At 46.0% G+C, this 16,577-nt stretch overlaps 1 protein-coding gene across 8 annotated transcripts in view; it reads left to right on the forward strand.

The window, feature by feature from the left end:
- Positions 1–494: 494 nt before the first annotated feature.
- GCLC (glutamate-cysteine ligase catalytic subunit) overlaps positions 495–16,577 on the forward strand; it is a 30,136-nt gene continuing 14,053 nt past the window's right edge. For 5 of the 8 annotated variants that reach the window (XR_014944889.1, XR_014944891.1, XR_014944892.1 and 2 more), the window contains exons 1-4: positions 495–714; positions 822–1,129; positions 14,231–14,343; positions 15,670–15,852. Coding sequence is in view for 2 of the 8 variants with exons in the window: in XM_085543855.1 (XP_085399981.1) it covers positions 702–714; positions 822–1,129; positions 14,231–14,343; positions 15,670–15,852 (617 nt within the window). In the remaining 6 variants the exon portion in view is untranslated. The remainder of the gene's footprint in view (positions 715–821; positions 1,130–14,230; positions 14,344–15,669; positions 15,853–16,577) is intronic. The other 3 variants (XR_014944890.1, XR_014944894.1, XM_015859244.3) reach the window with 1 other exon arrangement.

Raw genomic sequence — 16,577 nt, forward strand, 5'->3', positions numbered from 1 at the left:
CCTTCCAACCTGCACAAGACTATTATCTATTATCTATTTACAAGTCTTACTAGTCTTCAAGCCCTTAACTATGCAATCCTACTGCATGCCAGCCATGCTTTCCCCAAAGGCCTACCAAGAAATACCTGTGTAAGTAGAATAAAATGCAGGTCTCAAGCAGAATGAACTACTCCTTCTAAACCTGAAACGCATCTATTTCTTTATCCCAAGAGGACCCAAGAGCCCAGCTTGCTGCAGCCAGGTGGTTACAATGACAAACGTGTCAGAACGAAGATCATAAGCTTCATTCCGGCCTTTGTGCAGCAAGAGGGAGCGCCCTGTGTTCCTCGCCCCCTGTGTCGGACTAGGCCTTCGCCCCCATCCCCGCCGTACAGTGCTCCCCGCGGGGCGCAGCACCGATGGCAGCGGCGGGGCGGGGCCGCGGGCGCAAAGTGCTGAGTCACGTCCTGACGTGCCGCCGCCGTCACGTGCGTTGCCGGGCTGGGACGGAGCGCAGATCGCTCTGACCGTGTGCTGCTGCTCGGCTCGGCTCGCTCCCGATCCGTGCGGTTCCCCGCAGCCGGCATGGGGCTGCTGTCGCAGGGCTCGCCGCTGAGCTGGGAGGAGACGCGGCGGCACGCGGAGCACGTGCGGAAGCACGGCATCCTCCAGTTCCTCCACATCTACCGCGCGCTGCGCGACCGCCACAAGGACGTTCTGAAATGGGGCGACGAGGTGAGTCCCCGCCATGGCCGCCCCGCGTCCTGCCCCGGCTTTGTTTCCCCGCCCTGTCGCCGTATCGCGGCCGCCTCGCGGCTCACGGACCGTGTTTTCCCCCATAGGAAAGCGCTCCTTCGCGCTGTCCGGGCTGCGCACTCGGCCCCGTTTTCCCCCGGTGTCGGTGCTGGAGGGGCGGCTGGAGCCCTTCGTGCTGCTGCAGGCGGCGGGCGGGACGGGCCTCGGCCGCACCGCGGGTCGGGGAAGGGCCCTGCGGGCTCTGATGGACGCGGCCTCCGCGGGGCTGCCCTGCGCCTGCCTGCCGCTGTCCGGCTGTGAAGGCCTGTGGGTGCCCGACCGCCGCATCCTCACCTTGTGCCGCCGCCTCAACGAGCTGCGACTGGAGGCGGCACCGGCCATCGGGTGCTCACAGGTGCTCGGTGCCGGTGGAAAACGCTGTTGTGCGTGGCCAGAGACCTCGTGTTCTATGTGTGTTGTGCTGGCTGCTCAGGGGTTAGCAAGGCAAGCTGTAGTGCACGATATACCTCTGTCTGACACCGGTGTTCCTGTGGCTTTGGCCGGCTGAGGCTGTGCTGGCAGAGAAGAAAGTCAGGAGTTGTAAACTAAGGAGTAAGAATGGAACAGAGAGTACTGCTAGTACTGCAACGCTAACTTGAGGGTTTCCTCATGAGCCTTTAACAGATGTGCCCACTGACAGTACAATTAAGCCTTGTGTTCTCAGGTAAAGTTCTATATCCATAACAAGTGAGGTGGGTCTGTCCCCAGCTGCTCCTGTTCACTAAATGCTACTACTATTGCCTCCCTGAGGTGTGGGAGCCATAGTGGTGAGGCTGGTCTCTTTTCAGTAGTGCGTGGGGACAGGACTAGGGGTAATGGGGTGAAAGTACAGCATAGGAAGTTCCGCACGAATGTGCAGAAGAACTTCTTTACAGTGCGGGTGACGGAGCACTGGAACAGGCTGCCCAGGGAGGTGGTGGAGTCTCCTTCTCTGGAGATATTCAAGACCCGCCTGGACGCCTACCTGTGTGAAGTGGTGTAGGGAACCTGCTTTGGCAGGGGGGTTGGACTCGATGATCTCTAGAGGTCTCTTCCAACCCCTACAATTCTGTGATTCTGTGATGCTGCCCAAGCTCAGGTCCTGGCCCAAACACTGGTCGCTCACCTGATCGTATCTGTAGCACGGTCTGTTTTCACAGCAGTTCAGCAAGTTGTGGTTCAGGTGAGGGAAGCATTAGGAGCTGTGGAGGAGCAGGCGAGCAGCAGCAGCTGCTTCTTGTTGAGTGAGCATTGTTGTGTTGGAGTCACTGGGTTCATTTTAGCAAATGATAGTAACCTCAGGTGTGGCGGCTTATCTTTATTCTATTGCATTGTGCAACTTGTGCATAATGCAGCTTTAAGGCATGTGTTAGCGTGCTGCCTGTTTGTGCCACTCTGCAGTTGTGCAAAGCAGGATCACATCTGTATGGCTCGCTGTGCTGGAGGCAGATAGTGGGGAAAGCAGTAAACTTGTTCTCATTATTTTGCAGTTTGTCTTTCAATGCAGACAGTGCAAGTATTGGGCAAACTGTCCTAATCTTGACAAAGCTGTTATGGAGAGGAAATGTGATGTCTGTTAGTGTGTACAGAGCCAACCTTAGCCTTGATCGTAATATCATCAGGGCTCTTTCACTCAGCGTATGCTGTAAGACTGGTTGGGAGAGCAGTGGTAGTCCTTGAGGACGCTTGTAACCTGCTGTAGGCTCCACTCATGGTGCCAGATGAAACTGCAGGGAGCCGCTGTGTCGCTGTCTGCTTCCTGCGGCAGACAGGAGTGCTGAGAGGGGCCGACAGAATGGTGTGGTGATACTTGTTCAGAATGAGGCTGAACAGCACCGCAGCTCCCACTGCTGCTCTGTACCCTGACTACAGACCTGCAGAGGTAGAATCACAGAATGACCCAGGTTGGAAGGGACCTCAAGGATCATGTAGTTCCAACCCCCCTGCCTGGCAGGGCCACCAAACATACACATTTACTAGATCAGGTTGCCCAGGGCCCCGTCCAACCTGGTCTTGAACACCTCCAAGGACAGGGCATCCACAACCAAGAAGCATTTGGAAGCATTGGCTCTGCTGCCTCTGAGGCAGCCAGCTTCTTGCTTGCAGTGTTAGGAGAGCCAAGGGCTCTGCTCAACCAGTCTTGGCTTTTTGAAGTTTATTTTCTGAGGGCTTTGTTTTCTCCAACTATGAAGTTAGGTGTGAGTATACTGCAGAATAAGACTTGTTCTAAAAGAAATCTTTCTAAACATCTCTTTGAAGCTGTGTTTGCAGGTAAGTGTCCTTTGCCCCTTAATTACCCTCCTGCCTCATCTACTTTAAAGCTCCCTGTTTATGCTTGGCATCTCCTGGCCATGGAAAATACAGAACATCGAACTGTCTCATTACCCCTCATTAAATCTCTCTTTATGATCCTCGCCTTAATGCCTGTCTCACATTCTCATGAGGTTTTCTTGCTTTTCTCCCCGACAACAGTGTGTGCTTAATTTTGTTTCCAGAGGAAAGTCTTCTTCACTAGGAGAGTGGTTAGGCCCTGCAACAGGCTGCCCAGGGAGGTTGTGGATGCCCCGTCCTTGGAGGTGTTCAAGACCAGGTTGGACGGGGCCCTGGGCAACCTGATCTAGTAAATGTGTATGTTTGGTGGCCCTGCCAGGCAGGGGGGTTGGAACTACATGATCCTTGAGGTCCCTTCCAACCCGGGTCATTCTGTGATTCTTTGAAAAGTCAGTAGATATTGTTTGTTGTTTTGTTTTTTTTTCCCTGTGTGCAGCAAATGCAAAAACGTCAACCTCTTAATTACTGTGTATTAGCAGAGGTAGCAGCAGTACATGAAACAACTGGATTGTACTGCTTGGAAGATGTTGGTGGTACCAAGAGATGAAAAAGTTTCTCGGAGAGTAAGGCAGAGCCTCCATTGCTTCCCACCTTCCTGCTGAAAGCTGTCTGTGCTGCTGTGCTGTGCTGTGCCAATGCTCTGCTGCTTGCATTCCTCTAGCTGACAGCTGCTGCTTAAATTTCACTTCGCAGCTTAATGTGGACGTTCAGATCAGACAAGTGGAATGAGCGGCTCTTGGCTGGGCTCAGTTCCATCACTTTGTGCTGCGTGGGCACGTGTGTATGGACTAACAGCATTGCATGCAGATCTGCATATCTTAATTTTATATATATTAATCCCCCCTGTGGCGCAAGTGATAGAAGTGCCGCTCTGCTACACAGAGGCTCGAATCCCGGGGGTTGGACTCGATGATCTCTAAGGTCCCTTCCAACCCGCACGAGACTGTGAGACTGTGACTGTGATATGTGGGTGTACATCCATTAGTGCTTACGTGTGATAATTCAAGTCTTTTACCTCCTTTTGCTCTGCTTTCCCTATTTTTACTTCTGATTTAGTATTTTTTAAATTATACCTTGTAAACTGAGGGTGGAAGTAAAGGTTTTATGCTCAGCACTTAATGCAGGCAGCAAAGCATCCTTTCTCAGAAGGTGCTGGATGAGAAGTCACAGAATCACAGAATTACCAAGGTTGGAAAAGACCTAGAAGATCATCTAGTCCAACCATTACCAATACTTCCCGGCTAAATCATATCCATCAACACCACATCCAAACGTTTCTTGAACACTCCCATGGTCAGTGACTCCGCCACCTCCCTGGGCAGTGCATTCCAATGCCTGACTACCCTTTCCGCGAAGTAATACTTCCTAATGTCCAGCCTGAATCTGCCCTGGTGCAGTTTAAAACCATTCCCTCTAGTTCTATCACTGATTACACGAGAGAAGAGGCCAACCCCCAGCTCACTACAACCCCCCTTCAGGAAGTTATAGAGAGCAATAAGGTCTCCCCTGAGCCTCCTCTTCTCCAGGCTGAACAATCCCAGCTCCCTCAGCTTTTTCTCATAAGGCCTGTGCTCCAGACCCCTCACTCACTGAAGAGTTGTTGCTAGCTACAGCGACAATGAATGCAAAAGTCAAAAGGTTCTTGGCAGAAGTGACCCGCTGGTGTTACTTCTGAGATCTCTTAAAGTTTTCTGCTTTTTTCTGGTAGAAGCCTGTGCTGTGTAAATAACTCCTCATCCTTTTGAATAATTCTTCTGGAGGACCAAGCTACGGTATTAATGTCTTGCTGCAGTTCATGGCCTTTGTTTTTTCCAGACAGGGACAGCACAGTGCTGGGATCAGTGACACTGCGCCACAGCCTACAGAATTTCAGGCTGGTAAAGTAATCGCTACAACTGAAGGAAGTGAATTTGGGCTCAGATGTACATGGTTTGAGGCTCCTGTTTAATGTTTGCTACTTATTTAAAACCAGAGACAAAGTCTAGGGCATTTTTTAACAATGATTAATCTTGCTCATTTGCCATATGAAGTAATAAATAGATCTTGTCTCTGAAAAACACAGCTGAAGTTTTGGTCATCGCTTCTCTAAAAGACTGCAGAGAACTAATGAGGGACATACAAGGAGGTACTCAGGTACAGATAAAAGAAAATTTGGATAAAATAAGAAAGAGGTTCTGAGAGCATTGTGATGTATGGAAAAAGCATTCGAGTTTCATAGAATCACAGAATTGTAGTGACTGGAAGAGACATCCAGAGATCATTGAACCCAAACACCTTGCAAAGCAGACCCCCTACAGCAGGTTGCACAGGTAGGTGTCCTGGTGAGTCTTGAATATCTCCAGGGAAGGAGAATCCACAGTCCCCCTGGGCAGCCTGTTCCAGTGCTCCATCACCCTCACAGTGAAGAAGTTCCTTTGTGTGTTCACGTGGAACTTCCTATGCTCCAGTTTATGGCTGTTTCCCTTTGTCCTGTCCCCACAGACTGCTGAAAAGAGATTGTGAGAGTCAAAGGGACACGGCCACTTAAGATATTTATAAACATTAATAAGATGGCCTCTCAGTCTTCTTTTCTCAAGATTGAACAGGCTCAGGTTGCTCAGCCTTTCCTCATAAGATAGATGCTCCAGGCCTGTTACCATCTTTATGGCCCTCTGCTGGACTCTCCAGGAGATCCATCTTTTTTTATACCGGGAAACCCAGCACTGGATCTAGTCCTCCAGGTGAGGCCTGAACAGGGCACAATAGAGGGAAAGGATCACCTCCCTTGAGCTGCTGGCCACGCTCCTTGTAGTGCACCCCAGGATCCCACTGGCATTCTTGGCTACCAGGGCACACTGCTGTCTCATGGGCAACCTGTTGTCCACCGGTGGGTAAGGTAATGGAACAGAAAAGCAGCAGATGTAAAGCAATTACCTTAAAAGGACAAAGCTTTGATATCCTGTAGCATAGGATGCCACACAATTGCTTTAAATTTAAGATGACGCTTATGTAGATGACATGAGTAGGCAGTTTCTTAAGGCTTTTATTCATAAAATTCTCCATGCTGCAGGATGTCCGTCCCTCTGTCCAAACCACTTAGACAGTTTTCAGGTGGCTCATGGGGTTGCTTTAACATTCATCTGAAACTTTCCCATTAGCTTCTTACCGTGTTATAAATAAAACAGAAGAGCAATACATTGCTTTTGTATTTTCCTGGCTATCAGTAATAGCTTTTCCTTTTAGGAAAAACAGGCAAACAAATAGCCAGGTCTCAGTGTGAGGAGCTCATAATCTCTGTTTGTTCAAAATGCTCTGCAGAAATTGCTTTGAAAGCTTTTCATGGAACACTTGTGCTAGCAATAACTCTAACATACAATCGTCTTAAAAAAGAGGTTTTTTTTTTAACACTTGAGCTCATGTCGCTTTAAGACACTCACTTGTAGCCTCCCCCTCCCCCTGCAGAATCCCCCAAACAATGCAGTTTTGAATGTCTTTCATGCAGAAATTCCTCCCGATGGCCCCCTGCCAGATGCAGTGTGTCTGGATGCATCTGAATGCTCGTTGTCTTAATCAATGTGCTTGCCTGCTTGCCATGTGAGGAAAAGCAGCGTTCATGAATGATTGGGTTATATGTCACGTGTTCGTACTTTCCATCTGAGCTTTGACTAAATAAAGGGACAGTGGCATTATTTGTTTACAGGCAGTTGTGTTTCCTTTATATTTTCATAGCTGCACTTGCTGTTTATTAAGAGTAGTGCTCCCAAGGTATGATTTTAATGCATCAGCTGCTGCTGCTTGAAAGCTTTGAGTGTCTGAATACGCTAATGAATGCAAATATATCTCCTTAAATCTTGATTTGAACAAGCTAGGTGCCCTTGAAGAATCGTCTTGTTTATTCCTTCCCTGGATGCTTTGGTTGACAGTTGTGAAACTACATTTCTGCCCTGCTTTAATTCTTGTATCACAGCTGTAGCTGTTAGTAGCTGTTAGTCTCCTTGATGACAGAATCACAGAATGACCCAGGTTGGAAGGGACCTCAAGGATCATGTAGTTCCAACCCCCCTGCCTAGCAGGGCCACCAAACATACACATAAACACTGATGATTGTTTGCTTCAGCTGCTTCCTCCTCAGTTCTTCTGTGACCAGCTTACAAGACTTGCTCAAGCTGTAGTGTGTCAGCACTGACCTGCGAGCTACTGTTACTGGGTTGAGAACACAGCAGTGCAGAGCTCACAGCTCTGTCCAGTCCTGCTGGAAGTAGTGTGCATCTTCCCTCAGACTGCTTGTGTGTGGTAGGTGCTGATCTGTTTCCTTATGAAACATGGTACATATCTGCAGTGCTCTACAGACACCGTGGAAAGTGGATCTGGTGTCTCTTTCTGTGGAAACTGCTGTGTGTGCCTTTCTTTATACTTGGTATTTGCTGCGGTGGACTTGCCTGCATTACCTCCTCAGCTTAAAACAGGTGGGACTGTGGAAGAGGTGAGCAAAGAAACAGGAAGAGAAACACAAGATACCTAATATTCTGAAGACTCGAGCTGTTAGGCTGAAGAAATACGTGGAAGCTTAGATATGGGGAGAGAACACAGGTCTGAGGGAAGCTGAGCTCCCAGAATGGGTCACGTGCTGGGATTTGGGAGGCTAATTTTGCATGAAAAATGTTTCAGAGGGTTTATTTTTTTTTTCAGTTTTTTCTAAACAAGCCATAATTCATGATTAATAGTGACCAGGCCCCGTGGTGTGCATTGATTTCCTCCTCCACAGATTTAAATAAAAGGAGTTTCAATTATCTGCTGCCTGTATATTTCAGGTAGAGAAATATTCCATTCACAGTGAACTTATGCCTTGTGTGGATGTCAAATGAATTGCCATCATCTTGTCATGGAATTACCATCTATTGTTTCAGCATCATTCCTTTTTTAGCACGTACTTGCTGCTCCTGCTGTGCAGAGGTGTTACCTCAGTTGATAGTTTTGAAGGGCTGAGTAGGAGGAGTGAGTACAGGAAGGAGGTTTTCTTCATCTTTATTCTCTCTCACTTTGTGATGCCAGAGGCAGTGTAGAAACTTGCAGCATCTTGTTTAACAGTTGAAGAAACAATCTATTACTAGTCTACACAAATTTATAGCCTGTGTGAATTAGAAAATACAATTGTGCCAGAGAGACTTGTGCTTCGTTTTGAATCTAAAAATTCATGAGTGTCTTAAATCTGTCTTTGATAGAGAAATGTGAAATTAATGTCATCTTAGTCTTTTATAGTATTACCACACATGTGACCCAGTTCAGCGGTTGAAGAGGAGACTCTTTGTTCTCTAACGTGCCCACATCTTGTACCGGGGAGGCATGCAAATATTTACAACCCCTGGATGTAGTTGTAGCTCAGCTTCCTGTATGTGTAGCACAGGACATCCTCTCATCAGTGTGAGTCACGTGCAAAAACAATCTGCAAACCTGATGTCAACAAATGGGAGGGGAGCAGACAGGAAGCCTTAGCTAAGTCTGTGTTGGCTCTTTGTTTTCTGCCCCTACATCCGCTTCTGCATCTTCATCTTTTGTGTGGTACGGAAGCACTTCAGCTTTGTGTGTACTCTCACCGTAACAAACATCAGTGACAAGGTGTTTTTTGTTACTGTTCTTTAAGAGCACGATTGCTGTAGAGCACAACTTTGTGTAGAGTTGCAGACTGTTTATTGGATCAGCTTGATCAAAATGAAGCATTTTGGGAAATACATTTGAATAACAAACTGACAAATAAAAGATGTTTTAATGGCAGAAAACAGAGATTGCAGTCCCATGAGCCTGGATGTGCTCTGCATTGTGCCACTGAGTGATCTGGGGACGTGCTGATGAGATGAGGGGGACCGGCTTCATCTGCGGTGCCAGAGTTGTTTTCCTCTTAAGTTCTCTCCCTCAGGACTTGGACTCCCCTTTGTGGGCCTGCAAGCCTTGCATTAAAAGTGCATTATGAGCTGGTTGTTACTGTGACTCTGTTTTATGACAGCTGTGGTGAGAAAGTAACTGCATTAACAAAACATTGCATGTATCACAAGTACAGCAAATTCTGCTATTTCCATGTTAACGCTGTAGAGCTGCGGTAGAGCCTTTTAATGGGCAGTCAGATTATTAAAACTTTGCTCTTCTGTAGATTGTCATTTTAATGAAATGTGGCATTTTAATGATGCATTAAGTGCCCAATGGATGTTCTAAGGAATTGCATCTTTTGCCACAGTGGAGCTTAATAACTAGTGAAATGAGCTTGGGTTTTTTGTTTGTTCGAGGCTATGGAGAGGAAAGGTTAACTCTAAATGTGTGCATAAATATGTGAGACATACTACATGAAAAGATGGTGTTTTTGTGGCTTCTGGGAACAGTAAACAAAAGCCTGGAGACCTTGTGTGCTGCTCAGGAGAAGATTGCATTCTCTTTTCTTTCTTAAGCTCCAGGCCAAGGGGGAAATAGGAATCCAGAGACAGCTACTGAACTGACATTAAGGCAACTCAAGTAATTGCTCCAAATACTTGTGGCAGTGGTTGCCCAGTGAAGGCGCTGCTAGGGAAGAAAACATCAGTAAGGTCGTCTTCGAGGAAGAGTGGTGGTCTGTGAGTCATCCCAGGCTCTTCTGTGTCTCCTGTGACTCATCTGTGTCAGTTTATTAACCTGGGTAGAGAAGCCCAGGGAAAAGGTGAATGCAGAGGTTGTTTTTCCCCAGGAGAAAAGAGCAAGGCAGGGAGCATGCAAACTTCCCTCTCAAAACCAGCTCCTTTTCAGGTAATTCATTCAGAATTATTTCCCTCTGTTGTATAATCTCAGCCTCTTCAGCACCTTATTTCTGAGGTGACCAACATGCAAGTCTGGATGCTTCTGTGTGTGATTATCACAGAATCACAGAATTACCCGGGTTGGAAGGGACCTCAAGGATCATGTAGTTCCAACCCCCCTGCCTGGCAGGGCCACCAAACATACACATTTACTAGATCAGGTTGCCCAGGGCCCCGTCCAACCTGGTCTTGAACACCTCCAAGGACGGGGCATCCACAACCTCCCTGGGCAGCCTGTTCCAGGGCCTAACCACTCTCCTAGTGAAGAACTTTATGTGCAGAAATTCCCTGTGGCAAATACACTGTACATTAAAAGCATCTGTTTAACGCTCCGGAGCAGAGCTTTGGCACTCGAATATCAACCAGACTTTGCTCCTAGTGCACTTAGCATAACAGTGTCACGTTGACTGTGCTGGGTAGGGGACTGATAGTGGAAAATTGGCCCCTGCCAAGGCAAGTGTTTGTACACTGATACTCGTTGGAAACACATCAATTCAGGTTCTCGTTTCTGTGGACTGCTACCGAAGCTTTGCTTGACTGGTGTGTCTTAAAACTGAATTGGTGTGCTTTGTGAAGAAAGAATACATGTAATTAATGAAGTAAAAGTACATGAACTGTAGCATTCACACACAGTTTTAGGCACGTTTGCCCATTTCCAAAAAGCAATTAGCTTTGGCATTGCTGCTGGGCAAGTCCAGTAGCAGCTACTTGGCTTCTTGTGCAGAGAGAGGTCTGGCTCCTTCCCAGCTAAGGCTGGTTCTCAGTCTTGCCTGCAATCCTTTGTACAGAGGTGACCTGGAAGAACTTTGAAAAGTCTTAACATTTCTCCAGAAGGCAGCTGTAAGAAATAAACCTGACAAATGAAGCAACACTGTTTTAGGAGCTGTCGGGACAGCAAGGTGCCCCAGGCCTAGCATGGCCACCACATGTGGATTGTCTCACCTGCAGCGCTGTGTGGGCCTTAGGTGCCACAGTAGAAAAGAACATGAAATGGTTCAACAGTGTGGAAAAGAGGGCTGTGAAGTTAGTGAAGGGTCTGGAGGATGAGATGTATGAGGGGTGTAGAGGCCCCTTAGTGTGTTCAGAGCAGGCAGAATGGGGGAGGGAGCATCATGGCAGCTGCATCTCTTCACAGGGATCCCAGAGGGGCAGTGCTGAGCTCTGCTCTCTGCTGACAGCCATGGCCATAGGGAACAGCATGGAGCTGTCGGGGAGGATTGGACTGGGGGTAAGGGAATGATTCTACACCGGAGGACAGTGGGTATGGAACGGGCTGCTGAGTTTGAGGTGTGTTTGTGTAGTGCTCTCAGACACAGTTTGAATTGTGCGTGGTCCTGTGTGGAGCCAGGAGCTGGATTCAGTGATCATTGTGGCTCCTTTATAACATGGGATGTTCTGTGATTCTGTTCTGTGATAGTGAAGGTCTCCGCTCTAGAATAAACAACAGGGTGAAACTGGTGTGGACACATTCTGTAGTTGCAGCATGGGGCAAGTTAGTGGTAGAAGAAAGCTGATAGGGGTTATTTTTTCTTTATGTTGGCTCAAGGGTAGATGTCTTATATTTGAATTAATTTGTTTATTGGCATTGACATTTATTTACCATTTGAATTAGAGCCTGTTTCTAGTTTTGCTGTATGTCTGGTGGGACTTTACAACTTTCACTTCTCTATATTCCTGGCCAGTTTCTAGTTCTGGTTTCCCAATTGTCTGTCCACAGCATTTCTGCAAGCTGAGCAGACCCTTCTCTGTCAGAAGGTTTTATGCATTGGAACTGTATTGTGCACCCCCCTGCAGGGAGGAGCCTTTGGTCTTCACTGGGATCCTCCTTTACTGTGCATTCCAGATAGAGAAAAGAGACGTGTTTTGCTTTAGGGCAGGAACATTACTGGAGTGAATGAATCTGTGGTGCCTGCCTTTCTTACAGCTGCAGAGTGCGCTTCCCTAGCAGACCTAAGTAATGCTTCTTAGCTATGTGCCTTAGTGATTTGACCTAGTCTGTATTTTGCTGCTTGCTAGGTTGGCTTGTTAAAAGTAGGGAGAAAAGTGAACTGCAAGATTTTGTCCAAATGTAAGTTTGAGGTGAAAAGTCACACAACTGACTTTGACTCAAAGCACTTCCAGGCGTGCTGATGCTTCCTACTTGACCACAGCTCTCTGAACATTATTGCGGATAAAAAACACGCCAAGTCTGTGAATGAGGAGTTGAGGTTAAATGTAAAAGTGTGTGAACTGTGAATTTGTTTCCCTTTTTTAGCTGTAGGCGAAATCTTTTGATGAGCTTCAATTAAATTCTTTCAGATTGCCCATTCAGTCAGCCCGTCTGTTGGCAAGACATTCTGTGGGTAACTTCTAATTGTTGGCAGCTGTCTGGAATTCTTCTTCTTCCTCATTAATTTTAATGACAGACCTTCTGTGTGTTAAGACAGCTTTGAAGATTTAGGCAGTGTTTCTGGAGGCAAGAGTAGCAGTTGTTTCTAAAGCTAGGTGTAGAAATGGCGTGTATTCACTGCTGTACTCAGATCATGAAACAGTTTGATGTCCTTCTTACTGCATGCTTGGTTTAATGCTGCTTTACATTCTTTTGGTTGATTTTCTTTTGTTACGCTTTTAACTGTATGTAATGTAGTTCATAGAGAAGGGCAGTGTTCTCAGCACCAGGTTACTGTAGTTAAATTACAAGAGGGCTTTTTAAGATAGGAGGCTTATCGTGGGATTGTATTTATACACAGTGGACAAATGTTGGCCTTTTGGGGTCTCTGAAGCACAGCTGCAATTCTTTCACCCTATTTCAGCCCTCAGTCCCTCCTGAAGGGTGCCATAAGGGCAGTGTGGAGGCCAGGAGTATGGGAGGCTTAAATACAGGTCTGTGACTGGCTATTACAACTTGATTTGAGCACTTAAGTACCTCTGATAGGTCAGGAGTGAAGGTAAGTTGGCTGAAGCTTTTCCAAAGCAGGAGGTGATGTTGGCTGTGGTAGGAACCCAGGAAGCGTTAAAGAAGTCCCTTTGTATGGCCACTAGTTGTGAGTCAAGTGTCACTAGATAATAAATCAATGCTTGAGTGCATTCCAGTTGGCTGTTGTCTTATCTTGAGTAGATTATTGTGGCATAATGCACACAAACCACAAAACATGCTGCACTGAGGAACTTGGTGTTGCACAAAATAGAAATCATCATTTATCCTCAGGGGGTTAAGATCTGATCATACAAAGTATTGAGAACTCACCTAATAGCTCAATGAACCCCTCCAGCATTTGTGTCTGATCAGATTCTATGGAATTACAGACATTCTCAGATAATTCTGGTTTAGATTTAATCATGAATCCTGGCAGAGTATTGCATTCATTGTCACTGTAGCTACCAACAACTCTTCAGTGAATGCCGAAATAATCAAAGACTAGGAAGCTCATAAATCCATTTAATGTGATGGAAAACACTCCACAGGCTTTCCTATACTTTGCTAGACTGTTTTCCCAGATGCATCAGGCCTCCCTGTATAGAAAGAGGCTGCTTCCAGTTTGTACACTGGCATGTCAGAATCAGTGTCTTGTGTGAGTCTGAGCTCCTGGACTGCGGTAAAGTTGTTCAGAAAGTACCTCTGGGTGCCTTTGTAAACAGCCAGAAATCATAAGTGAGTGCAAATGCTGGTAAATTCCAGCTGTGGAAGTATAGTTTGAACTTATAACTAGAACTGGATGTTTGCATTAGATTAATTGTGAAGGACTTGGGGCAGCCAGGAGTAGGGGCCAGCAGAGTCCTGAAGCACAGTGAGGTGAGGTCAGGAAGGCAGGGAGGGAAGAAAGGCTGTGAAAGGGAAGCTGATACAAGCCCCCTGTGCTGTGCTAAGAGCTGGAGTGCATTAATAGCAGCCTGATGCTTGTTACAACTGTGGGTTTCCCGTAGTGTAAATGAGGCTCTGCTGCACCAACTGTTAATAACCAGTCACTTGTTAGAACTATAAATTGATGTCCTGTTTGTAGAATGAGGGCTTTTTGTCTTTATCAGCTGCAGAGACTAACCTGTGGGATGACAGAGACGTCTGTGGTTAGCAGTTTGCATGGGGGTTTAGCTTTACAAACTCAGAATCTTTCTGTTGAGTGTCTGCAGTCAGGAAAAAAATTAAGTCAAATTTCAAGATACTTCAGTTGTGTATCTAAGATGAAATAAGCTGCAGCCTTTTTCTCCAGCATTGTTTACTGTATTCATAGTTTGCCACAGGTTTTCTGTTAAGTTCAGTCTGACATTTGACATCTGTTTAGACTTGATGCTTCAAATCTTGCACCAGTGAGAGTCTGTGTATGAAGAAAACCCCACCACTAACTGCTTATTTTCTTTTTACTGTTTACCAGGTGGAGTATATGTTAGTAAAATTTGACCATGAGAATAAGAAAGTGCGCTTAGTGCTGAGTGGAGAAGAAGTTCTTCAAACGCTGCAAGAAAAGGGGGAGAAGATAAACCCCAAGTAAGTAGCTGTTTCCTGTTACTTTTTCTTCCTCTTCTTGTGATGCTGTACAGAGTTTTGTACAACTGACTTAACCTGGAGTCTGCTTTTTGTAGAACTGTAAGCCACAGGTATCAACATATGCAGGTTCCAGTGGGATGCAGGAAGGGAAAGGCTTTGAGTGCATCTGCAGGTTTTCCATGTACCTTTTATTTTAAACCTTGTAAAAATGAAGGATGTAATGATGAGCACACAGAAGTTTCAGTTTTAGGTATTTGTTTTGTCTTGCTCTGGTTCTGTGGTTGTGTGTACAGAGTGCTTGCAGGCCAGAGCTTCCTGCCCATTGAAGGCATGTGTGCTCTCAGTGTGTCCCTGACTGCAGGAGCAGATGAGGTCTGTCTAAGGGAACTGTCATCTTTAGAAGCTCTGTCTCATTTTTGATAGATTTAGGAAGATGGACATAAGATGGCAGGGCAGTTCTTCCCCATCCTCTGCTCTCCTGTGGAATTTGCAGCAGAAATTAAATCATATCCCCGCTTAAGCTAGCCGTAGAACTGCAGTGCCTTCTAATTGCTGGCAACAGATCTATCTTTTTCAAGCAGAGAAGTGAGATCTGAGACAGTGGAGCGTTTTGGCTGAAAAGAGCTAACACCTAGAGGAAGGTAGAAAAACTGCTGTGGTGATGAAAGGTCCTTGTGCCCCAGGCCTGTCTGCTTCTTGCTAGGCACCTTAGTCTGTGTCATCCAGAAAGTCTTGCCTGTTCTTCTCAGTACAGGGACTAGAAATCCTGCAAGAAGGAATACCTCTGTCTTTAAATCTTTGTGCTTGAAATCACTGCTATGTGAAGGAACAGCAGAGAAATGCTGCTCTGCCTTTGGCCTCCACGGAGGTGGATTGTCAAGAAAGTAAGAAGTTTTTCAGGGTGATTGCTGGTGTCATTAAACTTTGTTTCATTTCCTAGCCTGATAAATTCGTGGTATCTGGCCAGGTTTCCACTAGCAGCAGAAAGAAGAAATAGGGCATAACTTGCCTTGCTTTGTGCTGTGGCAAGTTAAAACCCCAGGAAACAAAAGACTGAGACAGATACTGAAGGAGCCTGCAAGATGATATAAGCAAATTCTGCTCGCTGCAATATGCAACAAACTTACATAGAAAAAAAACGTGCCTTAATTTCTCTTAACTGTCTGGCAGTTGTGAGAACCATCAGAATGTACATTGTGGTTCTCCATCAAATAATCAGCTTTAGGAGATTTTTCTCACAAGTTGCGTTTGTCTGAAACGTATGCTAATAATCCATCTTCTGGAAAGTTGTAGAAATATTTAAACAATGATGTTTATGTATTAAAGCCACCCAACACTCTGGCGACCCGAATATGGAAGCTATATGATTGAAGGCACACCTGGGCAACCCTATGGGGGAACCATGTCAGAATTCAACACTGTTCAGGACAACATGAGGAAAAGAAGGCAAGAAGCTGCTTCTGTGCTGAAAGAAAATGAGGCTATTTGCACTGTGACGTCTTTTCCAAGGTGAGATTGCTGTTTCAGAAGTTCATTGCTGTATTTCCCTTTCTCCTTCTTCTGCTTAAGTGCATTTTCGTGGAATCACAGAATGGCCTGGGTTGAAAAGGACCACAATGATCACCTAGTTTAAACACCCCCTTGCTGTGTGTAGGGTTGCCAGCCTCTAGACCAGGCTGCCCAGAGCCACATCCTAAACTGTACAATTAAACTGTGCAAAATACGACTCAATTAACGGTCTTGTTTTCTAAAACTTTTTATTGCCGCGAGTCAGAAATAAACAAACATCTTCTGTATCTTTAGATTGCTTCTTTCTGCATTAGAATAGAAGCATTTGGGTAACCAAATGGGTTGTATAGAATAATAGAAGCATTTGGGTAACCAGGTACCGCCTGGTTTCTTGTGTAGTATGGAATGAAATGGCCCTGAATTCTTACTGGGAGTATGAACACTACAAAGTGTAACTTAGCAGCAAGTACCAGGTACCAAAATGCCCTCATGTATTCTACCTGGGGAACTCTATGTTGATAAAATGCACTTCTATATGAGAACTGTGGTAGACATCTCTGTAGTGAAGATAGCTTATATAAAGTCTGGTTGTAGTTCAGTATGTTATGGAATTGTATTTTGCCATGCAACACAATGATGTTAATAAATCTTGTATATGAAGATTTCGGAACCAGTCTTGCACATAATAATGGGAGAGGGAGGGACTCATCACCTTGTAGATGCAG

This window comes from Coturnix japonica, chromosome 3 (genome assembly GCF_054131305.1).
Source record: "Coturnix japonica strain WE chromosome 3, WE-NBRP24, whole genome shotgun sequence".
NCBI classification, from domain to species: Eukaryota; Metazoa; Chordata; class Aves; order Galliformes; family Phasianidae; genus Coturnix; species Coturnix japonica.